This window comes from Pelmatolapia mariae, linkage group LG23 (assembly GCF_036321145.2).
Source record: "Pelmatolapia mariae isolate MD_Pm_ZW linkage group LG23, Pm_UMD_F_2, whole genome shotgun sequence".
Lineage (NCBI taxonomy): Eukaryota > Metazoa > Chordata > Actinopteri > Cichliformes > Cichlidae > Pelmatolapia > Pelmatolapia mariae.
The window spans coordinates 22,122,816-22,148,741 of record NC_086246.1 but is presented as its reverse complement, the minus strand read 5'-3'; the positions used below and the strand labels follow the sequence as shown (position 1 = coordinate 22,148,741).

General features: G+C 41.8%; 3 protein-coding genes and 1 pseudogene across 3 annotated transcripts; 1 reads left to right on the top strand and 3 right to left on the bottom strand.

The window, feature by feature from the left end:
- Positions 1–5,929: 5,929 nt before the first annotated feature.
- LOC134621086 (gamma-glutamylaminecyclotransferase B-like) lies at positions 5,930–6,391 on the bottom strand. The gene has a single exon (XM_063467519.1). It carries the CDS (start codon positions 6,389–6,391, stop codon positions 5,930–5,932), a length of 462 nt encoding a protein of 153 aa, XP_063323589.1.
- Positions 6,392–7,473: 1,082 nt separating this feature from the next.
- Positions 7,474–10,864, top strand: LOC134621190 (FERM, ARHGEF and pleckstrin domain-containing protein 1-like; annotated as a pseudogene).
- A 615-nt stretch (positions 10,865–11,479) lies between these two features.
- On the bottom strand, positions 11,480–14,355 carry LOC134620576 (gamma-glutamylaminecyclotransferase B-like). Its single transcript, XM_063466786.1, has 2 exons — positions 14,280–14,355; positions 11,480–13,660 (listed from the first exon to the last, which is right to left on the bottom strand). The coding sequence occupies exon 2, from the start codon at positions 13,634–13,636 to the stop codon at positions 13,169–13,171; it is 468 nt and encodes a 155-aa protein (XP_063322856.1). The 5' UTR covers positions 13,637–13,660; positions 14,280–14,355; the 3' UTR covers positions 11,480–13,168.
- Positions 14,356–21,627: 7,272 nt separating this feature from the next.
- On the bottom strand, positions 21,628–24,302 carry LOC134620713 (gamma-glutamylaminecyclotransferase B-like). The gene is made up of 2 exons (XM_063466982.1): positions 24,210–24,302; positions 21,628–22,775 (listed from the first exon to the last, which is right to left on the bottom strand). Exon 2 carries the CDS (start codon positions 22,749–22,751, stop codon positions 22,287–22,289), a length of 465 nt encoding a protein of 154 aa, XP_063323052.1. The 5' UTR covers positions 22,752–22,775; positions 24,210–24,302; the 3' UTR covers positions 21,628–22,286.
- Between the last annotated feature and the right edge of the window lie 1,624 nt (positions 24,303–25,926).

Sequence of the window (25,926 nt, the reverse complement as noted above, 5' to 3'; positions counted from 1 at the left end):
TTAACTTCAATAATTACTTCCTCCAAACCATCAACGTGTCTTTTAGACCCCATTCCTACAAAACTGCTCAAAGAAGTCCTGCCATTAATTAATTCTTCGATCTTAAATATGATCAACCTATCTCTAATAATTGGCTATGTACCACAGGCTTTCAAGGTGGCTGTAGTTAAACCTTTACTCAAAAAGCCAGCTCTAGACCCAGCTGTCTTAGGTAATTATAGGCCAATCTCCAACCTTCCTTTCATATCAAAAATCCTTGAAAGAGTAGTTGTCAAACAGCTAACAGATCATCTGCAGATGAATGGCTTATTTGAAGAGTTTCAGTCAGGTTTCAGAGCTCATCACAGCACAGAAACAGCTTTAGTGAAGGTTACAAATGATCTTCTTATGGCCTCTGACAGTGGACTCATCTCTGTGCTTGTCCTGCTAGGCCTTAGTGCAGCGTTCGATACTGTTGACTATAATATCCTATTAGAGCGATTAGAACATGCTGTAGGTATTACAGGTACTGTACTGGAGTGGTTTGTATCATATCTATCTAATAGACTCCAATTTGTTCATATAAATGGAGAGTCCTCTTCACACACTAAGGTCAATCCTGGTGTTCCACAGGGTTCGGTGCTAGGACCAATTCTGTTTACATTATACATGCTTCCCCTAGGCAGCATCATTAGAAGACATAGCATAAATTTTCACTGCTATGCTAATGACACCCAGCTCTATCTATCCATGAAGCCAGATAACACACACCAATTAGTTAAACTGCAGGAATGTCTTAAAGACATAAAGACCTGGATGGCCGCTAACTTTCTGCTTCTTAATTCAGATAAAACTGAGGTTATTGTACTCGGCCCTGAAAATCTTAGAGATATGGTATCTAACCAGATTCTTACTCTGGATGGCATTACCTTGGCCTCCAGTAACACTGTGAGGAACCTTGGAGTCATTTTTGACCAGGACATGTCCTTCAACGCACATATTAAACAAATATGTAAGACTGCTTTCTTCCATTTGCGCAACATCTCTAAAGTTAGAAATATCCTGTCTCAGAGTGATGCTGAAAAACTAGTTCATGCATTTATTACTTCCAGGCTGGACTACTGTAATTCATTATTATCAGGATGTCCTAAAAACTCACTGAAAAGCCTTCAGCTGATCCAAAATGCTGCAGCAAGAGTACTGACAGGGACTAGAAAGAGAGAGCATATTTCTCCTGTTTTGGCTTCCCTTCATTGGCTTCCTGTTAAATCCAGAATTGAATTCAAAATCCTGCTCCTCACATACAAGGTCTTAAATAATCAGGCCCCATCATATCTTAATGACCTTGTAGTACCATATCACCCTATTAGAGCACTTCGCTCTCGCACTGCAGACCTACTTGTTGTTCCTAGAGTATTTAAAAGTAGAATGGGAGGGAGAGCCTTCAGTTTTCAGGACCCTCTTCTGTGGAACCAGCTTCCAGTTTGGATTCGGGAGACAGACACTATCTCTACTTTCAAGATTAGGCTTAAAACTTTCCTTTTTGCTAAAGCATATAGTTAGGGCTGGACCAGGTGACCCTGAATCCTCCCTTAGTTATGCTGCAATAGACGTAGGCTGCCGGGGATTCCCATGATGCATTGAGTTTTTCCTTTCCAGTCACCTTTCTCACTCACTATGTGTTAATAGACCTCTCTGCATCGAATCATATCTGTTATTAACCTCTGTCTCTCTTCCACAGCATGTCTTTCATAATGTTTTCCTTCTCTCACCCCAACCGGTCGCAGCAGATGGCCGCCCCTCCCTGAGCCTGGTTCTGCTGGAGGTTTCTTCCTGTTAAAAGGGAGTTTTTCCTTCCCACTGTCGCCAAAGTGCTTGCTCATAGGGGGTCATATGATTGTTGGGTTTTTCTCTGTACCTATGAAGCGCCTTGAGGCGACTTTTGTTGTGATTTGGCGCTATATAAATAAAATTGAATTGAATTGAGTTGATGAGGCACCTCAGCAGACTTCAGGGGCCGCATCTCTTGCTTTGCTAGTTTGCTGGTACAAAAACCAAGCTTCTCTTTTAGTGACAGCTGCTGGATTAGAGAGGCACTGCAACAGCTACAAATGTTTTGAGCCTTACAAATCAGAAAGAAATTAATAAATGACTTTTGTAATAAAGAAGATAGATACATATGTAAAAATCCGTGTAAGTAATTTGCAGGATGTTTATTCTGCTTATGACAAAGCAGAATAAAAGTTTATCCCCTGGAGGGGACAGACTCAGCACAGATCATACAAAAGAACTCAGTAATTAATTTTTATTTCAGAGGTAATCAAAGACAAGTGGACTGTAACAATTAAACATATCAGAGTTCATATCTGTGTGATATAAATGCTCTAAGACAGGGGTGTCAAACTCATTTTACATCATGAGCAACATACAATCAGCTTTGATCTTAAGTGGGACCAGTAAAACTCACCTTTCTGTCAGTGTAAACTCATTTAACTGCACATTTACAGTGCAAGTCCATTTTATATTGTAGTAAATGAAAAGAATTAAAAGGAATCTGAGATCTTTCTCAGTGTGAAAAGCTTTAAAAGTTTCCAAAGCCACCTGCCGGGCTGAATCTGGCCCCTGGGCCTTATGTTTGACAACCCTCTTCTAAGCCTTTCTTAACCTAGATGCCATTAAATAAGACTTTCTTTGAGACCACACACTCATCAGGAAACTCTTTGGTGAGGTCATAAATCAAGTAAGCAGCTGTTCATTTACTCACAGACTTCTATGCAATCACATTTTTATGAAGCACAGGCTGGCCATACAAAAGAATGCAGGTTGAAGGCACTTGCTCATTAGCTTCACCTGGAAGTTAACAGTAGTAAACTTTAAAAGGTCAGTGTTATGAAGCTGATCTGACAGTACATCTTCATTTTTCTGAGAAAGGTTTGCAGAGCATTCTTCTAGGTGCACAGCATCAGGCTGGAGTGATTTTCTCAGGGACACGGAGGCTTGTCTGTTTCTAAAACAAAGCTTTTACCCTGTAAGAGGAAGCTAGCTGCTGACAAATGGGTACACGTGGTTCAGAGAACGCTGGCCCTACAACTTATTATTTACTATACATGTGCAATTACTGAATTGCAGATCAGCTTTTCTATTAATTAATATGTTCACATTAGTGAGAAACTAGATGACCCTTATGAGGAAAACATCAAGGGAACGGTTTACCCTGCCCGGGATAGGGTTACTGTGGCCCTGCCCTGGAGCCAGGCCCGAGGAGGGTGCATCTGGTGGCCGGGCCTTAGTCCATGGGGCCCGGCCGGGCACAGCCCGAAAAGGGGACATGGGCCCATCCTCCTGCGGGCCCACCACCCGCAGGAGGTGCCGTAGGGGTCGGGTGCATTGTGTGCCGGGCGGCGGCCATGAGTAGGAGGCCCTGGCGGACTGATCCCCGGCTACCAAGACAGGCAATTGGGACATGGAATGTCACCTCTCTGGTGGGGAAGAAGCCTGAGTTAGTGCGTGAGGTTGAGAGGTACTGGCTAGATATAGTCGGGCTCACCTCTACGCGTGGCTTGGGCTCTGGAACCAGTCTCCTGGAGAGGGGCTGGACTCTGTCTCAGTCTGGAGTTGCCCCTGGTGAGAGGCGGCGGGCTAGGGTGGGTATTCTAATATCCCCTCGGCTTGCTGCCTGTACGTTGGGGTTCTTCCCGGTGGATGAGAGGGTTTGTCCCCTGCGCCTTAGGGAACAAACCTTCTCATCCACCGGGAGCGCTGGTGGAGCGCTGCTGACTTCAACTGAGAAAATTGTCGAGCGGTGAAAGGAATACCTCGAGGACCTCCTTAATCCCACTGACACGTCTTCCGAGGAGGAAGCAGAGTCTGAGGATGAGGGGGATGACCGCCAATTTCCGGGGGCGAGGTCACTGAGGCAGTTAAACAACTCCTTGGTGGCCGAGCGCCTGGTGTGGATGAGGTCCGCCCCGAGTTCCTGAAGGCTCTGGACGTTGTAGGGCTGTCCTGGCTGACATGCCTCTACAATGTTGAGTGGAGATCAGGGGCAGTACCCCTGGACTGGCAGACCGGAGTGGTGGTCCCCATTTTTAAGAAGGGGGACCGGAGGGTGTGTTCCAACTACAGGGGGATCACACTCCTCAGCCTCCCTGGGAAAGTCTATGCCAGGGTGCTGGAAAGGAGAGTTCGTCCGCTAGTCAAACCTCAGATACAGGAGGAACAATGCGGTTTTCGTCCTGGCCGTGGAACACTGGACCAGCTCTTTATCCTCTCAAGGATACTTGAGTGCGCATGGGAGTTTGCCCAACCAGTCTACATGTGTTTTGTGGACTTGGAGAAGGCATTCAACCGTGTCCCTCAAGGTGTGCTACGGGAGTATGGGGTGTCTGGCCCATTGCTACGGGCCATTCGATCCCTATACAACCGTTGCAAGAGCTTGGTTCGCATTGCCGGCAATAAATCGGACTCGTTCCTGGTGGATGATGGGCTCCGCCAGGGCTGCCCTTTGTCACCGATTCTGTTCATAATTTTTATGGACAGGATTTCTAGGCACAGCCAAGTGGTGGAGGGCTTTCACTTAGGTGGCCTCAGAATCTCATCTCTGCGTTTCGCAGATGATGTGGTTCTGTTGGCTTCATCGGGTGATGGCCTCCAACTCGCAGTGGAACGGTTCGTAGCCAAGTGTGAAGCAGCGGGAATGAGGATCAGCACCTCCAAATCTGAGGCCATGGTTCTCAGCCAGAAAAGGGTGGAGTGCCCACTCTGAAACGGGGATGACTTCTTGCCGCAAGTGGAGGAGTTCAAGTATCTCGGGGTCTTGTTCGTGAGTGATGGGAGAAGGGAGCTGGAGATCGACAGACGGATTGGTGCTGAGGGTGATGCGGACGCTGCACCGGTCCGTCGTGGTGAAGAGAGAGCTGAGCGTAAAAGCGAAGCTCTCAATTTACCAGTCGATCTACGTCCCTACCCTCACCTATGGCCACGAGCTGTGGGTAGTGACCAAAAGAACAAGATCGCGGATACAAGCGGCAGAAATGACCTTCCTCCGAAAGGTGGCTGGCCTCTCCCTTAGAGATAGGGTGAGAAGTTCAGCCATCCGGGAGGGGCTCAGAGTAGAGCCACTGCTCATCCACATCGAAAGGAGCCAGCTGAGGTGGTTCGGGCATCTGACAAGGATGCCTCCTGGGTGAGGTGTTCCGGGCATGTCCCACCGGGAGGAGGCCCCGGGGCAGACCCAGGACATGCTGGAGAGATTATATCATTCGGCTGGCCTGGGAACGCCTTGGTGTTCCCCCGGATAGGCTAGAGGAGGTGGCTGGGGAGAGGGAGGTCTGGGCTTCTCTGCTTAGGCTGTTGCCCCCGCGACCCGGCCCCGGATAAAGCGGAAGAAGATGGATGGATGGATGGATGCATGGATAGATGGCCAGTACCCATGTTTACAGTGCAGCAATTCACAACATGTGAAAGGATTTGCATATACGACTACAGTACGTGCTGTATCTCTGGATTATTAAAAGTGCATGTGTTTAAACCGGTAGTGTCATAGCAGACATCCAACCAAAATATTCAGTATTCAAGATATAATTCATGTTTCAGCAATACGACAAAATAAAAGCTTTCCAGTTTGATCATAATGCTTCCCAGATGATTATAAATCATAAAAATAAAACCAAATTTGTAAACAACATTACTAATATGCAACTTTCAGTGGCACAGTGTGCCCTTTTTCTTCTCTACACTATCCTTACTTTGATTGTAAGCCTGCCTATCTGCTATTAAAATTAATTTCTCTTGTGACTTCTTTCAATTCAACACACGACAGGAAACGACACCCATGTCCAGGAGTTGTTTTCCTGATAGCTTCTTCACCCGTTCTGCTAACACCACATAGAGGTCCATTTTGTCAGTTGTGTCAGCACAGTGAGATCAGTGCCTTTATAACTCTTTATAGCTATTCTTTATAATTATACTTGAGCCCATGATCTCCCTCTGAGTCGTAGCTCTCGTAGCACGGCAGCGAGGGCCAGTCTGGCTCGTACGTCGTGGTGGTGTACACAAACACCTCCGTGATGCTCCCCGGTGACAGTTTCTCCTCTCCTTCCGTCTTCCCCACCCACTCTTTCACCTCCAGCTGAACCACCGTCCGCTGGTACAACGTTGGGACACTTTCAAAATCATCCAGGAATTTCAGCATCTGGTCATCCACTTTGTAGATCTCCCCGTGCACTCGGTGACCCTGGCCAGGGATGTTGAGCAGGAAAGGGATGTTGTATTCGGTGGTGATCACAAGCGGGTATTTCTGGGTGGTGAACGCCAAACCCAGGTACTCAGCTTTTCCGTTTCTTTTGTCGAACATGCGGTAATTGTTGGGCTGCCCCTTCTTCAGGGTGCCGTAAACGAAGACCTGAGTCATAAGGACAGAGGACCAAAGAAGCACCTGTGGTATAAAGAGGGGAGAAACATCTCTGTGAGCAAATTCCCAGCAGGTATTGCTGGCAAATATATATTCATCCAGTTTTAACTATTACTCTGTATCATATCAGACACTTGTGCAGAGGTGCACATTTAAAATAATCAGACCTTCAAAATACAAAAAAAATGAAAGTCAAATCTATGTAACACTGTTTGGGAATTTGCACTCCTTACACACATTAATTAGGAAAACAATCTGCAGATTAACATTACATACACAGATTACACATGACTATAATAAAACACTTCCTACAACACTAGCTGTCAGACTGGATAAAGTACAGTACATGCTCAATGATTAACAGGCTGGGAGATAATCGGACAGATACTTTAGTGTTAGAGCTGGGAGAGGTCATTCAATGACAGTATATGAGTGAAAAACACTGTTTACACCATGTTATGCTTATGGGTAAGTTAACAGTCAGTTACAATTACCAGGCAACCACATAATTCTTGTGTAATGAAAAAGCATAAGCTAGGCTACCTCAGAGCTCCTCAAACTTGCTCGAGCTGTAAGAAAAATACCCATACTCGAAGTGCAGTTTTAAAGCATACGCTGTAAAGTGACACACGTTTTTTCCACTTGACTCTCAGTCATAAAACTACCATAAAGAAGCGCAGACCCACCTTGAATAAGCAGTAAGTACCTCTTCCACTGTAAAAATGAACCACCGTAACAGTTTGAAGACATGCCAAGGACGGCGCATGCGTGGAAGTGCTTCAATAAAGGCGGAAACAACAGAGGGCGCTAAAGTGCGCTAAAGAAAAAAATTGCATTGTGGGAAAGGACCAGAAAAAAGGGTTTTATACTATACTGAAATCTAAAATTAAGCAAACAAACAAATCATTAAACATTAAATACATCATTAAACATTTAATTAAATGGGTCATTAATTACCTTGGAAATAAGTAATTTAGTATTGGCACAATTCACAAACTTTGTCATTAATTAGCTCTGCTGTAGCCTGGCAACCTGCAACCTGCGTCTTCCCTCAGCTGGGCAGCTGATATAGGTTTCAGTCCATGGACATCTGATGGCATGACAACACCAGCATGTCCATGGTGGACTTTAGCATAGCTGTCGAGGTACCATTGCCGTGTTTGTGTTCGTCTTTCTTCTCCTGCCACATTCCCCATTTTTCCTTACCACCTCTGACTTTGGAGTCCAGCTGCCTGTTTGTGTCCCACTTGTTTACCGCTGTTCTGTCTTCTTCTTCTTTGTGCTCAAAGAACCATTGCCCCAATGTCCTTTGTGTCTTTTCTTTCTGCTCATATCTGTGTTTTTGTCTTTCTCCATCGGTGTCCATCTGTATCTCTATTTCTGCATCTGTGTGCACTAACATTGGTAGAGGCCATCAGTAGTGCGGCCAGTGAGTTGATGAGGCCCCTCAGCAGACTTCAGGGGCCCACATCTCTTGCTTTGCTGGTTTGCTGGTACAGAAAACACAGCCTGTCTTTTAGCGACACCTGCTGAATTAGAGAGGTACTGCAACAGCTGCAAACGTGTTTAGCTTTACAAATCAGAAATAAATTAATAAATGACTCTTATAATAAATAAGATAAATACATATATCTAAATCAATGTAAGTAGTTTGCAGGATGTTTAGTCAGCTTATGACAAATGAGTAAAACAATTTTTTCCTAAGATTCGCTAATATTTATGCATTTTTTGCACTTTATCTACTGACGCTAACGCTAAATTTCAACATGAGTATATTACGTTGACAGGACCTGATGGCTTTCTCTTTCCCATAATCTCCTCCATTTTAACATCCAGTTAGACTAACACTGTGTTGCATCATTGAGTCATCATTGAATGTTTTATCCGTTTGCTTTTTGCTCTCTCCTTTCTTCTGTCGCCCTCGCAGAACCAGCTCTCAGGTAACCTGCTAAGGAAGTTCAAAAACAGCAATGGCTGGCAGAAACTCTGGGTGGTTTTCACCAACTTCAGTCTGTTTTTCTACAAGTCACACCAGGTAAGACGAGAAAGAAAACACTGGCAGTTACAACGCAAATACGCAGATGTGGTTTGACTTGATAATTAAAAGTGGGAAGCTGATAGTGTCTTTAAAATTTATTGAATTCAGTTTTGGGAAGGTTACTTTTAAAATGTATTCCACTACAGATTACAGAATACGTATTCCGTTACGTTACTCAATGAGAGTAACGTATTCTGAATACTTTGGATTACTTAATATATTATCATGCTTTTTAGAAAACTATTCCGCGCATATATAAAAGAGGTCCGCGGCTCCGAACCGTAGTAAAGGGACCTCTGACTAATACGGCGGGTTCCGTGTTGGGCTCGTAGCCGAAAACTAGCTTTACTTTGTTGTCTGGGTCAACTTTGCTAGCGAGAGACAGAGAGAGGTGTTGAAAGGCTGCTCCAACGGAACTTTTGTTTCGGAAACATGAACACAGTGTACAGTCGAGTCTTAATAGCTTACTTACAGCTGGGCTCGTCAGGCACTCTTTTTGGCTGCAGTGGTTATTATTATATTTACATGCTTCCAGCTCCCGTTTCTGCTCGGTGACAACTCGTACTTTTCCACTCTCCTTTTTCTCCCTCACTTGCGCTCACAGACACATAACGGGTACGGCAGTCCATTCTCCCTGCAGCACGGACTACACTGCCCATGAGGCTACATTCTTTAGGGCTATGCCTGTAACACTCTGCCTATTGCCTTCATATTAAATCATTTTTGTGAATAATTTTTTAAAATATTTCTTCACGTCATTATGCGGGCTGCAAGTAGAGGTGACATGGGCCGCAAGATTGAGACACAGACATTAGAAGCCTCATAATGTGTGTTTTGTGGAAACCAAAAATAGAGAGGGGACAGAAACAGGAAAATACCGCCGTGTAATCCATTCATTTCAACAAAGTAACTGTATTCTGAATACCACCTTTTTAAACGGTAACTGTAACGGAATACAGTTACTCATATTTTGTATTTTAAATACGTAACAGCGGTACATGTATTCCGTTACTCCCCAACGCTGATTAAATTAGATTGAATTTGTGCAGTCGCAGCCACAGTATATAGTTTTGGTTACTCTGATCAGTTTAATAGTAGACATTGTATTAACAGATGTTTCCCTCTTCTGACTCATCTGCAGGATGACTACCCTCTGGCGAGCCTCCCTCTGCTGGGCTACTCTGTCACCGTCCCATCGGAGTCAGAAAACATCCACAAGGATTACGTCTTCAAACTCCACTTCAAGTCTCACGTCTACTACTTCAGATCAGAGAGCGAGTACACCTTTGAGAGGTGGGTGTACAGTAATAGAGACAAATGCAGAAATGGAATTAGTTACAACGTGCTTCAACTTAAACCATCCTTTTATTTTTTTTAATACCTTATCCGACTCTCTGAAGCTACATCCATCTTTTACGACGTTTGATAAATTCCTTAAATCTTTTTAATGTCCAGAACGACTCCACAGCTTGATGCTGACTTTTTAAATTGTCACCGTTTTTACAGTAAAATAGAAAATAAAGCAAAATATGCCTTAGGACGTGGCTATGCTGTGAGTGGCAACTCATATGGGTATGCAGTGGTCTCAGGCATCATATAAAAGCCTGGAAAAGTTAAAAAAAATAAATAAATAAAAAATTTTTTTTTTAGGAATATTTGGAAATGCATTTACTATATGTGTTCAGAGCGCAGTACCTTGTGATCACCCTAGTACCTTGGTGTTAGCGTGATACACTGAATATCATGTTATAAATATAAAGCTCGTCTTCTCTTCTTTCTGAAATGTTTAGATTTTCTCTCTAGCACAGACGGTAGGAGAGTGACACTCATTTAAAGAGCACTTGTAAATAAAGGCTTAAAATTTAATCTGACACTTGAACAGCTGACAGACATTTCTACATGCTATGTGTGGGTCCAATAGACAGGTTTAGAAAAAGCAATCACAAACCACAGGAAAGAGACTGCTTATAGTCTGGGCCCTCTTCTGAAATTGTTTGATTTTAAATGTAAAAAGTCAATTTCTGTGTAGTTCAATTTACCAAGTTGTATTGCATTATATATTTAAATTATTTTAATAGAACTTTTTGTGAGTAAACCCAACTAAGGAAAGCATTAAGTATTTTAAAAAGTGAATATTAACAGTAACTCCTTAGCCCTGTAACCAACTAGCAACCTTCCCAGGGTGCACACCACCTCTCGCACTATGATAGCTGGGCTATGCTTCAGCCCCTCCCATGGCCCTAAATTAGATAAGGTGGAGTAAACGGATGGACGGACTATTCAAACAGAACTTCTGTGATGTTTGATATATTTCAATCAATGTTTGAATCTACTGATATAAATCCTTTTTTCCCACCAGGTGGATGGAGGCGATCCGGAGCGCAACCTGCTCTACTAGCCGATCACTGCCGAGCACCAGGAAAGACCTTTACTGATGATTCCTCCACCTCCACCTCATACTCTCTTGAGTGAAGATCTCGACTGCACAAACACCAGGAAAGACTCTTCCAGCTGCACAAGCGGACACTAATTATTACCTCTGACTCCTTACACAGACTCCACTCAGAGGTCTTCTCTCTTCACCCTATTATTACACACTTTCCACAACATTAGTGTCTGATTAGCAAAAACTGTCTGCAGTCATCCACAATGTAATTCTATGTGTAATTTTTCCATTTGTCCTTGTCAACCTGGAGCGCCACATTGTGTTATTTTTTTTCTTCCACCAAAGCCAGAGAAAAGGCGAACCCAAGCACGGGCGAAGGATCTGAATCACTTTGGCCTCACTTTCTCCGAGCACTCCTCTGGTTCACTGATGTTTGGCTGGTGCTTTATAATATTTTATATTTCTGAAAAAGGATGAAAAGTGTCTTAAGATTGGAAATAAACTTTATGTAGAAAGCTGTGTGCATGTGGACACAATAATTGTGTTTTTAATTGTATGACAGTCTGTCTGTATGTAATTTGATGACTTAAATGTAATGTAAGTTTGGACACAATAAGAAATCCTGCAATGTTGTTTGTTTGTTTTTTATTTTTATTAAGCCATCCTTTTTGTACAGTACTTTTGACACTGTGAAATATTCTTAATTCTTTTTTTCTTGTTTCAAAACACCTGAAACCTTCTTCCAAAGCCAACAGAGATTTTGCTGGTTGATTGCCAATTACCTTCTCTTCAGTATTCCTCAAGTTTTATGGATTTTACTATTTTAAAATAAAGATGAATAGATTGTGTTCATATGGAACAAAATGAAACTTATATGAAAATGTCTTTTTTTCTCTTTTTATTGAGTTTATCCCTTAGAGGGGATGAACACAGCACATGGAAGATCATACAAAAAAATCAGTGTGAATTTTTATTTTTGAGGTAAACAAAGATGTGCGGAATGTAAATATTAAACACATTGTCTGCAGATTAGTATAAAATCAGAGTTCATATCTGTGTAATATAAATGCTCTAAGCCTAGAGTGTCAAACTCAGTGAAAATCTCCTTTCTGTCAGTATAAACACATTTAACTACACATTTATAGTGCAAATCATTTTTTCTACCGTAGTAAATGAAAATAAATTTTAAAAAGGAATAGGAAAGGAATCTATCTGAGATCTTTCTCAGTGTGAAAAGCTTTAAAAGTTTCCAAAGCCCACCTGCCGGGCTGAATCTGGCCCCTGGGCCTTATGTTTGACAACCCTCTTCTAAGCCTTTCTTAACCTAGATGCCATTAAATAAGACTTTTTTTGAGACCACACACTCATCAGGAAACCCTTTGGTGAGGTCATAAATCAAGTAAGCAGCTGGGTCATTTCCTTCCAGACTTCTATGCAATCACTTTTTTATGAAGCACAGGCTGGCCATTCAAAAGAATGCAGGTTGAAGGCACTTACACATTAGCTTCACCTGGAAGTTAACGGTAGTCAACTGTAAAAAGTCAGTGTTATGAAGCTGAACTGACAGTACATCTTCATTTTTCTGAGAAAGGTTTGCAGAGCATTCTTCTAGGTGCACAGCATCAGGCTGGAGTGATTTTCTCAGGGACATGGAGGTTTGTCTGTTTCTAAAAAAAAGCTTTTACCCTGTAAGAGGAACCTAGCTGCTGACAAATGGGTACACGTGGTTCAGAGAACGCTGGCCCTACAACTTATTATTTACTATACATGTGCAATTACTGAACTGCAGATCAGCTTTTCTATTAATATTTTCACATTAGTGAGAAACTAGATGGCCAGTACCCATGTTTACAGTGCAGCAATTCACAACATGTGAAAGGATTTGCATATACGACTACAGTACGTGCTGTATCTTTGCATTATTAAAAGTGCATGTGTTTAGCGTTTAAACCGGTAGTGTCATAGCAGACATCCAACCAAAATATTTAGCGTTAAAGATACAATTCATGTTACAGCAATACGACAAAATAAAAGCTTTCCAGTTTGATCATAATGCTTCCCAGATGATTATAAATCATAAAAATAAAACCAAATTTGTAAACAACATTACTAATATGCAACTTTCAGTGGCACAGTGTGCCCTTTTCCTTCTCTACACTATCCTTACTTTGATTGTAAGCCTGCCTATCTGCTATTAAAATTAATTTCTCTTGTGATTTCTTTCAATTCGACAAATGAGAGGAAATAGCACCCATGTCCAGGTGTTGTTTTCCTGAGAGCTTCTCCACCCGTTCTGCTAACACCACGTAGAGGTCCATTTGTCAGTTGTGTCAGCACGGTGAGATCAGTCCATTTATAGATTTTCTTCCTTATTATACTTGAGCCCATGAGCTCCCTCTGAGTCGTAGCTCTCGTAGCACGGCAGCGAGGGCCAGTCTGGCTCGTATGTCGTGGTGGTGTACACAGACACCTCCGTGATGCTCCCCGGTGACAGCATCTCCTCTCCTTCCGTCTTCCCCACCCACTCCTTCACCTCCAGCTGGACCACCATCCGCTGGTACAACGTTGGGACGCTTTCAAAGTCGTCCAGGAATTTCAGCATCTGGTCATCCACTTTGTAGATCTCCCCGTGCACTCGGTGACCCTGGCCAGGGATGTTGAGCAGGAAAGGGATATTGAACTCGGTGGCGATCACTAACGGGTATTTCTGGGTGGTGAACGCCGAACCCAGGTACTCAGCCTTTCCATTGTTGCTGTCGAACATGCGGTAGTTGTTGGGCTGCCCCTTCTTCAGAGTGCCGTAAACGAAGACCCAAGTCATGAGGACAGAGGACCAAAGACACACCTGTGGTATAAAGAAGGGAGAAACATCTCTGTGAGCAAAGTCCCAGCAGGTATTACTGGCAAAAATATTTTTATACAATTTTAACTATTACTCTGTATTATAACAGTCACTTGTGCAGAGGTGCAAATTTGATCTAATTTAAAATGATCAGACCTTCAAAATAAAAGAAAATGAAACTCAAATCTAGGTAACACTGTTTGGGAATTTGTACTCCTTACACACATTAATTAGGAAAACAATCAGCAGATTACCATTACATGCACAGATTACACATGACTATAATAAAACACTTCCTACAACAGCAACTGTCAGACTGGATCTGCACACATTCCTGTCATGCTGTGACTGTGAGCTGGGAGAGGTCATTCAGTGAAAAACGCTGTTTACATGTTATGCTCATGGGTAAGTTAAACATCAGTTACAATTACCAAGCAACCACGTCATCACTGTGTAATGATAAAGCATAAGTTAGGCTACCTTAGAATTCCTCAAACCTCCTCGAGCTATCAAAAAAATACCGATACCGGAAGTGCAGTTTTAAAACACACGCTGTGAAGTGACCCCCCTTTTTTTCTGCTTATCTCTGTCATAAAACCACCATTAAGAAGCGCAAACCCACCTTGAATAAGCAGCAAGTAGCTCTTCTACTATAAAAATCACCGTGCCACCATGACAGTTTGAGGAAGAGCTCTGGCTCTTGCTGGATTGGGCACGCTTCTTCTTCTTCTTTCTGTTTAACGGCGGTTGGCAACCAACTTAAAAGAGCGTTACCGCCTCCTACTGTTCCGGAGTATGGGTCAGACAGCGAGCTTACATTGCGCACGCGTGGAAGCAATCCAAATAAAAGCGGAACAACAACAGAGGGCGCTAAAGTGCCAAAGAAAAAAAAAGTTTTATTTTTTAGTTTTTTTATTGTTAATTAAACAAATATAACAAGTACAACAAATATGGCAACATTCGCAAAATACAGCCTGTAGGCCAGTGGCGGTCCTAGCCTGTTTGGCGCCCCGGGCGAACACGCCCTCTGCCCCCCCCCCCCCCCCCCCACACACACACACACACACACACACACGCACACACACATATATGACCCTATATATGAAGAGAGAGAGAGTATGCATAGTATGCAAACGGCTAACAAACAGACATCATAATTTGTCATACAATGAGAACAGGACAAATCAACAATTGACACTGACTAATTAATATTATATTATTGTATATATTGTTGGGAGTTTAGTCTCTTACTGTTACTATTTTTACCATTTCTTCTTGGAGGAACTGTAACCCACATAATTTCCTTAGGGATTAAGAAAGTATTCTGATTCTTAATGTTTTAGGATACATGACCTGCCATTATCCAATGACACATCTGCTTACCTGTATCTTTTGCTCGTTTCTCCTTGTAGGAGCCATAATTAAATGTATTGAATTTTAATGATCACTGGGTTTTCATTTGTTTGGTTGCTTTGGTGATGTGTAACAGGAGTCACGTGGGTGCTAGCGGTGACATTAAGAGGGCGTTGTCAGTCTGTCTTTCACTGGTTTGATTTTGACAGAGAGGAGGGCTGGGTAGCCGTAGTTTTTGTTGACCGCAGCACAACGAGTTTCCCCTTGTTGCATTAGAGCCTGTGATGTTTTAAGAGTTTGAATCGCGAGCCGATCACATTGCTCTGTAAACTTTTCAAGCACTTTAATAAACAAGCAAGCAAGCGTAAAGTTGACAGCGCGTCAGGCAAATAGGCAGGCTCCATCCCCGGCATCTAGCGACTGTGGAAGTCGCTACACTCCTCCTCTTCTTTTCTCTTTTTTTACACTTTAAAAACGGGTTGTGTGTGAGACTTTAAATCAACAAAATATAAAATATACATTTTAAATTGTTATTGATCCCTTTACCCCTGGTCCTAAAGTGTATATTTATTTTCTTACTCTTCTTATATTTATTGTTTGTTTACTTGCACTGCTGTAACTGGAGCCTCGTCGTCTCGTCTCTCTATATACTGGACTGTATGTAGCGGAGATGACAATAAAGTTTACTTTACTTCAGCAGCGAGCAGGCGCACCGAGGGCTCTCGCGCTCACTTTTCGCGTATAGAATTTCGAAAAAACATCGGTGCAAATTATAAGTCTGTATCATAATGTCTGCTGTTTTCGTGTTGTTGGTTTGTTTTTATTTTGTTTTATTTTGCAAGTTGGTTATTAGACGCTGCTCCAGCCAGCCAGAGGATCCCCCGCCGCCCCGCCCTCTCCTCCCTGTGCCGCAAGCAGTAGGCGCACCTCGCAAATGGAGGGCGCCCTTACTCCCAGCAAATGGGCGATAGAAAACCGATCGGTGCCTATGCCATTCCCAATATGCGCTGGCATGATGTCGGGGCGGCATGAGTACGAGCATTTTATTTTTTGCCGATGCCGCCCCCCACCACGATGCCGCCCCGGGCAACCGCCCGTGTCGCCCGTATCTAAAACCGCTACTGTTGTAGGCTGTATTTAAAGACAAATAATGGAAATAAAATAGACATAAGTAATTAAAGAAATCGACATTTATGAATGCCTTTTTCTTACCATTTTTTGCACAAAGATTGATTTGTTTCTAACTTGATAGTTCCACAGGGGAGTATTGTGTGGGCTATAATTATGTTGGTATATTAATTTCCAGTATAATAAAACTTGTAAGTAAAAGATTAATTTCGCCTAGATCTGAAAATATTTTGTTTGGAATATGAAACCATAGACTATTTTGATTCCTTAAAAATGACCTGAGCCAGTTTATTTTTAGGGTGCCATTTAAACTGTCAAATTCAATAGCTTGCAATCCTCCATCTTCACATTGTTTGACTCAATTACCTTGCCTAATATAGAGGGTTTTTTTTTTGCTTCCATATAAAATCAAAGTTTAGCTGGTTAATAGATTTGATTGCTGATTTAGGTACACCTAATGTATATGCAGAGTATATTAGTCTGGAAATACTTTCCATCTTGGTGAGAAATATTCTACCCAGAATCAATAAGTCTATCTGTGCCCAGTTATTTCAATGAGTTCTACAATTTTGCATTTTCTTTCAAATAGTAAGGTTTTCTAACTCAGTTCTGTTTTAAGTTATATACATACCCAAATATTTGACATTGGATTTTTTACAGGGATATTGAAAGTGTTAGATATAGTACAGCCTTTTAAAGGTAAGATCTCACATTTGTCTAAGTTCAGTTTTAGGCCTGAAGCGTTTGACAAATTTTCAATGATTTGTAGATTTTTGGGGATTTCATTCAAGTTATTTAAGAAAATGGCTGTGTCATCGGCTAACTGGCTGATAGAGAGCTCTTTACCTAGAACAGATTACTTACCAAATTCAGTATTTTTAATCAGTATGGAAAGCATTTCTGTTGCTGCGATAAACAGCAATGGTGAGACTGGACATCCTTGTTTTATTCCTTTGCAGATCCTAAATCTCTGTGAGGTGTCATGTGGAAGACACACTGAACTGTTTGTGTCTCTATGCAGTAATTTGATTAAATTATTAAAGCCATTTCCAAATCCAAACAAATCTAGGGCTTGAAACATAAACTTGTGCTCTATCATATCGAAGGCTTTGTAAAAGTCTAAAACTAGTAAAACCCTTCGTTATCAATTAGGTAGTTATAGCCAATCAAGTCCAGAACAAGGCGGATATTATTATGGATTGAGTGGCCTTTTATAAATCCGGACTGAGTGTCAGAAATAATTTGAGTTATGCCTGATTTTAATCTGTTAGCAAAAATATGTGTTAGAAGATTATAATCATTATTTAAGAGTGTTATTGGTCTTAAATTATCAAGAAGAGTCGGATCTTTCCCAGGTTTTGGTATGAGTGTAACTACACCTTGTTTCATAGTGTGTGTGAAAGAACCATTTTCTAAAATTTCTGTGAGCATTTCAAACACAAGGATTCTAATATGATCCCAAAAATATATGTAAAAGTTACTCAGGCCATCACATCCTGGGGCTTTATCTTTGGATAAAGCACCTAATGCTTTATCTAACTTCAAAGGTAATACCTGCATCACAGTACTGCTTAAAATTTTCATCAGTTTTAGGAATCAGGTGTTTAATAGATTGATTCTATGCCATTGGCCTCAGCCAAATTGCTGTAAAAGGTAAAGATTTCTTTGGATATTAATTGAGGGTCAGTGCATCCTCTATCCACTTGGCTTGGGATCTCAGATATGCTCCTTTGGCCTTTTTAGTATAACTGTCGTCTTTTTTTCATTTTTCATTTTCTTTGTTGTAAAGCACTTTGTGATTTTTATCTGCGAAAAGCGCTATATAAATAAATTTTCGTTCCTTACTTACTTACTAAAGAAGACTGTAGAATACTTCTGCGCTGTTTGTCATCATCGTTAGAGAAGGGTTTAAAGCAGATGTGATTAAGTTCCCTGATAGTTTCAGTTTATTTTTGCTTATTCTGGTTAGCTATTCATCTACATTGTTCTGCATTATACTGTCTGAAATTAGCCAGAAATCAATACCAGATCTAGCTGAGCCATCGAGCTTGAACCATGAAAAGGGCTGATCAAGTTAGTTCGCTAATCTCCAAGGATCTATTAGGTTAAAATCTAAACAGAAAATGTGTAAAAATGAATTTATATGATGAGACTGAATTTTAGAGAATGATCTATCAAGCCACTCGTCACAGACCATATTGAAATCTCCTTCCACTATAAAATTGTTTGTGGAGTACTTGTGAGATAGTTCTTTTAGGTGATTGGTTATGTCAGTTAATAAGAGTTCGTTCTGAGCAACACTGTTGTAGCCATAAACATTGCATAGAAACAGAAATCTATTTTCCACTTTGAGTACACAGATTAGCCAATGGCCCAAATTGTCTTTCCTATGAGTTTCTATGTTATTACGGAAGTTTTTAAATATATCAAATTTGATAAATAAAGGTTTTCTGAGTTTCCTACCCTCACCTGTGGTCACGAGCTGACAACAGAACGAGATTGTGGATACAAGTGGTGGAAATGGGCTTCCTCCGAAGGGTGGCTGGCCTCTCCCTTAGACCTTAGGGTGAGAAGTTCAGCCATCCGGGAGGGGCTCAGAGTAGAGCCGCTGCTCCTTCACATCGAAAGGAGCCAGTTGAGGTGGTTCGGCCATCTGACAAGGATGCCTCCTGGGCACCTCATGGGTGAGGTGTTCTGGGCGTGTCCCACTGGGAGGAGGCCCTGGGGCAGACCCAGGACACGCTGGAGAGGTTATATCTCTCGGGTGGCCTGGCAACGCCTTGGCGTTTCCCCGGACAAGCTGGAGGAGGTGGCTGGCGAGAAGGAGGTCTGGGCTTCTCTGCTTGGGCTGCTGCCCCACGACCTGGCCCCGGATAAGCGGAAGAAGATTGATGGATGTATAGACGGATGGAGGTTTTCTAAGTTTTTGAGACTTCTACATCATAATCATTAGTGTGAATCCTCCAAAAAAACCCTAAATTAATTGTACAATATTTTTTTAAGCAATAAATAGCAAAAATATTGGTAGATGTATCAAATATGATACAAATTCAAACTCATTTATGCAAATTAATATTCATTCATTCATGTTCATATAATTTAAATGGTTAAAGTTAGTTGGTTTGAAACAACACAGGAAGTAAATATCACGGAGACACAAAGCGCACGTGGATAAAGCAGTTGCAGTAAAAGTAAAGGAAGCACAGGAGTCACAAATGTGGACATCAAGAAATGTGAGCGAGTGAAACAACAACTCAACAAATATACAGCAGATTTGTTAGTACCATGACAAAGAATTATTTTTTCTCCCTACAGATTACACCAAATTTTTCATCTGCCTCAACAGAGTGTGTTTCTTGTAATATACAATTAGCATTTACATTTTTACAGAACAAAAATATTGATTTTATTTTAAGAATATCTCTCAAGCCTCTAGTATTTAAAGACACATAGTTAAAATTAGACGTGAAAAATGACATAAAAAGGAAAAGAAACGAGAGACTGGAACACTAAATCCTTTAAATTGAATTCAAAAAATGCAAAAGAGCTCTAAAAAATATAATATATATAGTCGGTATATATAGTCATTATAATACCGTACCAAATAGGTAATATGAACCTGCCTACTTAAACTTAACCGGCGTGCTCTCTGTAGTAAATGTTCTTCCCTTCAGCTCTGGCTTGCTCTATTTGGGCCAAACTGCAGCTCTTGCCTCCTGGTCTAGTTTGCAGAAATCTTGCTTGAAGTAGATGCCTAGCTCCTTGCACACCTGGGAATCCTTGGTCAGCTGCCAGAAAGCATCTCGGTGGTGTCTCATGGTGAACTGAACTATTATTTGTTAAGGTCTACCCGCTTCTTTTTTCCCTAGGCGATGGACGGTGTCCACAGCGTTGTCCAGCGAAGAAGCCCAATGTGGTGCGATCTTGGCTAAGATGTCGATGACCTCCTTGCAGGAATCCTTGTCGTTTGTTTCTTTCCATCCCTGAATTTTCAAGTTCCAGTGGCACATGTACCATTCTAGTTCCCACATTCTCTCCTTCAGCTCTGCGTTTTCTTTGTTGAGAGCAGGCATGTCTTTTTTCCAAAACAGACAGTTTAGCTTTACACTCTTTTATATCGGCTGCATTCATTTCAGCTAGCTTGGTATTAGCCACCATTATCATGTTGTTATTTAGCTGCACACCGAGGTCATCAATCTTGTTTGTTAGCTTGTTAATGGCTTCTAATATGGAGTTGTTGGTCTCCACACTTTGGGACACAATTCTCTTACAATGGTGCTTTGGTGGGTGTAGATGGAGTTTTTCTTTTGGCTGATGGCGTTGAAATCACCATCGAGTATTCGTGGTCAGTGGGTGCGGAGCTCTTGGAGGCTACCACTGGTTTGGCTGAAACTTCTGCTTTTTCCCGCGTCATCTTCTTGTCTTTTAAACGGCAGATTGGGTTCGTTCAAAAAGGCTTTAGGTGATGTACTTAGTCTTCAAAAACTATAGGCAAAAACAGCAACCTATTTGGTGGTCAAAAGTAGAGGTCTAAACAGGTCTAACGGGATTAGTGCGTGACAGCTTAAAAGAAGTTGCCTGCCCGGAACGCCATCTTGCCGGAACCCACCAAAAGAAAAGAAAAAAAAAGTGCCACGTGGGAAAGGAGGCAGAATAAAGGCTTTCATACTATACTGAAAACTAAATTAAGCAAACAAACAAATAAACATTAAACATTAAATACATCATTAAAGATTTAATGAAATGCGTTATTAATTATCTTGGAAATAAGTCATTTAGTAGTGGTACAATTCATGAACTTTGTCATTAATTAGCCCTGCTGTAGACTGGCGACCTGTAACCTCCCCCAGCTGGGCAGCTGATATAGGTTTTAGCACGTCTGCTGGCATGGCAACACCAGCATGTTAATGGTGGACTTTAGCATAGCTGTGGAGGTACCACTACCGTGTTTTTGCCCGTTTTTCTTCTCCTGCCACATTCCGTTTTTTTCTTCCCACCTCTGACTCTGGAGTCCAGCTGCCTGCTTGTGTCCCACTTACTTACCACTGTGTTGTCTTCTTCTTTGTGCTCAAAGAACCATTGCCCCAATGTCCTTGTGTCTTTTCTTTCTGCTCATCTCTGTGTTTTTGTCTTTCTCCATCGGTCTCAGTCCTTATCTCTATTTCTGCATCTGTGTGCACTAACATTGGTAGAGGCTATCAGTAGTGCAACCAGTGAGTTGATGAGGCCCCTCAGCAGACTTCAGGGGCCGCGTCTCTTGCTTTGCTAGTTTGCTGGTACAAAAACACAGCCTGTCTTTTAGCGACACCTGCTGAATTAGAGAGGTTGTATCATGAATACGTGACTTTTGTAATAAAGAAGATAAATACATATGTCTAAATCCCTGTAAGTAGTTTGCAGGATATTTATTCTGCTTATGACAAAGCAGAATAAAAGTTTATCCCCTGGATGGAACAAACACAGCACAGATCATACAAAAGAAATCAGGAATTAATTTTTATTTCAGAGGTAATCAAAGACAAGTGGAATGTAACGATTAAACACATCAGAGTTCATATCTGTGTGATATAAATGCTCTAAGACAGAGGTGTCAAACTCATTTTACATCATAGGCCACATACAATAAGCTTTGATTTAAGTGGGCCGGACCAGTAAAACTCGCCTTTCTATCAGTGTAAACTCGTTTAATTGCATATTTACAGTGAAAGTCCATTTTTTATTGTAGTAAATGAAAAGAATTAAAAGGAATCTGAGATCTTTCTCAGTGTGAAAAGCTTTAAAAGTTTCCAAAGCCACCCAGCGGGCCAAATTGGAAGCCTTTGTCGGGCTGAATCTGGTTCCTGGGCCTCATGGTTGACACGCCTGCTCTAAGCCTTTCTTAACCTAGATGCCATTAAATAAAAGTCTTATTTAATGGCATTGAGACCACACACTCATAAGGAAACTCTTTGGTGAGGTCATAAATCAAGTAAGCAGCTGGGTAATTTCCTCACAGACTTCTATGCAATCACATTTTTGGATGGGCTATTACAGCTTCATTTTTTTGACAAAGGTTTACAGGGCATTGTTTTAGGTGCACAGCAATAAGATAAATTATAAAAATAAAAGCAACTTTGTCAGTTGTGTCAGCACGGTGAGATCAGTCCCTTTATAGATTTTCTTCCTTATTATACTTGAGCCCATGAGCTCCCTCTGAGTCGTAGCTCTCGTAGCACGGCAGCGAGGGCCAGTCTGGCTCGTATGTCGTGGTGGTGTACACAAACACCTCCGTGATGCTCCCCGGGGACATCTCCTCTCCTTCCGTCTTCCCCACCCACTCCTTCACCTCCAGCTGGACCACCATCCGCTGGTACAACATTGGGACGCTTTTAAAATCATCCAGGAATTTCAGCATCTGGTCATCCACTTTGTAGATCTCCCCGTGCACTCGGTGACCCTGACCAGGGATGTTGAGCAGGAAAGGGATGTTGTACTCGGTGGTGATCACTAGCGGGTATTTCTGGGTGGTGAACGCCGAACCCAGGTACTCGGCCTTTCCATTGTTGCTGTCGAACATGCGGTAGTTGTTGGGCTGCCCCTTCTTCAGAGTGCTGTAAACGAAGACCCAAGTCATGATGACAGAGGACCAAAGACGCACCTGCAGTATAAAGAAGGAAGAAACATCTCTGTAAGCAGCAGGCATTACTGGCAAATATATTTATCCAATTTTAACTATTACTCTGTATTATATCAGTTACTTGTGCAGAGGTGTATATTTCATTTAATTTAAAATGATCTGACCTTCAAAATAAAAGAAAATGAAAGTCAAATCTATGTAACACTTTTTGGGGAATTTGCACTCCTTACACGCATTAATTAGGAAAACAATCAGCAGATTACCATTACATGCACAGATTAAACATTACTATAATAAAATATGTCCTACAACACCTCCACACCTCTCCAGAAGAAAGGTGTGGAGGTTCTCAAACATCAGCACACCCAACTGCGGCTGCCTCACTGATCTATGCTCCTGTGAAACCTCCACACTCCCCTCTACCATCCACCAGCCCCTGCACTCCACACCAGCCAAGCCCATTACCAGCATCACCCTGGCGGCAACGCATTACAGCGCCACAGACCATCTCACCCCCCCCCATTAGCCAGACCAACCTGCATATCAGACCTACACAGGTGAGAAGAGAGCTGAAGAGACTCAGACAGGGGAAAGCAGTGGGACCCGATGGCATCAGCCCAGAGTGTTGAAGGCCTGTGTTAGCCAGCTGTGTGGAGTACTCCATCACACATACACACCTCCAGAGAGTCCCAGTGCTATAGAAAACATTAGGCCTGGTCCCAGTGCCTAAGAAGAATCATCCAGTGGCAGTAAATGACTACAGGCCTGTAGCACTGACCTCTCATGTTATAAAGGTTATGCATTGGTGGGACTGAGATCAAAATAGTCACATTCTGTAAGTATCTGGGAGTCCAACTGGATCACAAGCTAGAGCGGTCAGCCAACACGGACGCTGCCTATAAAAAGGGTAAATCCTTCAATGTATGTAGGAGGCTGCTCTGTATGTTTTATCAGTCTGTTGCTACGAGCACCATCTTCTTTGCTGTAGTGTGCTGGGGTGCAACCACCAAAGCAAAGGACGCAAACAGACTCAACAAATTGATCAGGAAGGCTCTGTGGTCTGTTGTTGGCATGAAGCTCGCCACCCTGGAGGAGGTGATCAGTGACTGAATGCTGACAAGACTGTTGGCAATCATGGACATCATGACTCCCACCCCCTCCATAACACACTGGACAATCTGAAGAGCAGTTTCAGCAACAGGTTCCTTCAACCTCGCTGTCCTGCTGCTATCAGACTCTATAATTCATCCACTTGGGTCAGGTCTACAATGTGGAACAGAATTAATCACACCTCAATGCACCCTGTCACTTTTGTACACCACGACTGAAACCTGCTCGAACTGTTACTAAATACCGTTACCGGAAGTGCAGTTTTAAAACACACGCTGTGAAGTGACACATGTTTTTCTGCTTGGCTCTCAGTCAGAAAACTATCGTAAAGAAGCGCAAACCCACCTTGAATGAACAATAAGTAGATATTCCTTTCTAAAAAATCAGCCACCGTGACAGTTTGCGGAAGTACCAAGGATGCAGCATACAGGGAAGCACTTCAAGTAATGGCGGAAACAACAGAGGGCGCTAAAGTGCCAAAGGAAAAAAGGGCCTCGTGGGAAAGGAGGCAGAGAAAAGGCTTTTATACTATACTTTAGTACAAATTAAACAAACAAACCATTATATATTTAACGAAATGTATCATTAATTATCTTGGAAATAAGTCATTTATTAATGGCACAATTAACAAACTTTGTCATGAATTAGCCCTGCTGTAGACTGGAGACCTATAACCTGCCTGCTTCTTTCCCCTGCTGGGCAGCTGAGATGGGTTTCAGCCCCCCTATCCATGACCCTGAATTGGATAAGTGGAAGATAATTGATGGGTGGATTTTATTTAAATACATATTTTATGATTTCACATTTAGTTTATTATTTTCATTGTTCTTGTGCTGCAGTGCATCATAAATTAATTTTGTTTGTCAAACTCACCCATCAAAGTTGGGAAAGGCATAAAAGGATATAAAATTATTTTGAAAGGGGATAAACACTGAACTGATTTGGAAAAAGGTGTTAAACAACTGTACATCATTATTTCAAATTAAATATTGCAGATGAATCAAGTGCTTAGTTCATACTGAGCTGTCTTAAAAACATTATACAAGTAACTCCCACTGCTACCTGAAGAAAAAACACACAGCTCAGATGTTTCTTTCTTTCTTTCTTTCTTTCTTTCTTTCTTTTTTTTAGACTCCAGACTTCCAAAACTTATAGCAGACATCTGGTGTTTTGAATACAGTTGAATAAATATTAAGAAACAAACAATTGAATAATTTCTGGAGCAGGCTTGACATCACTCGTCAGGATATCCATGAACAGCATGAACAACATGCTGGTCCAGATGGTTCTGCTCCCAGTGAAAATGCTCTCACTTTCCTCCCTATGTATTAAATTTTTTTTATGTTAGTTTTAATTGAAAACAAGCTGTTCTCAACAAAAAGTATGACCTGTGCACATTAGGAAATAAAGAAGTGTAAATGATTCAATTCAATATATACTGAGAGCATTCCTGTAAGGTTCACTAAAACTACTCAGTTATGAAGTTAAACAATAATCTCAGTTTAACTGATTTGCTTGGGAACAAATACAAAACTAAAATAAACCAAACATCACCTGTTAGATATCACCTATCACCTGTGTTTAACCTTCACTGAGAGGTGAGGGTCAGGAAGGGGTATCATGGGCTCTGATCACCCGGTCAGCTGACAGAGGGTGAGGGAAGCTGTCTGTTATGCTAACAGGACCTGACAGCTATGAAAACATTGAATTCTTTTTGCAAACAGACTCTCAATAAACCAGCCAGACATTCAGTTTCATTCAGATTATGTCATTACATTTTTTTACATTTGTACCTTAGAAAAACAGCTTAAAAATGCATTTGGTGACAGAGAAAGATCATGTTCCAAGACTTTACTTACAGTTTGAGGACACTTTCACAGTGGTGGAGGAAACTGCTGATGTGATTTCATTCCAAATGCATTCTGGGAAACCTGCCAACCCCATGTCCACTGGATCAATCCATTACCTGAAATCAGTCTGTCAGAGTAACCAGATGTTAGCAACTGTTGACAAGTTGCAATAACTGTTTATTTTATTTCATGGTGTGCACTGAAGCACAAGA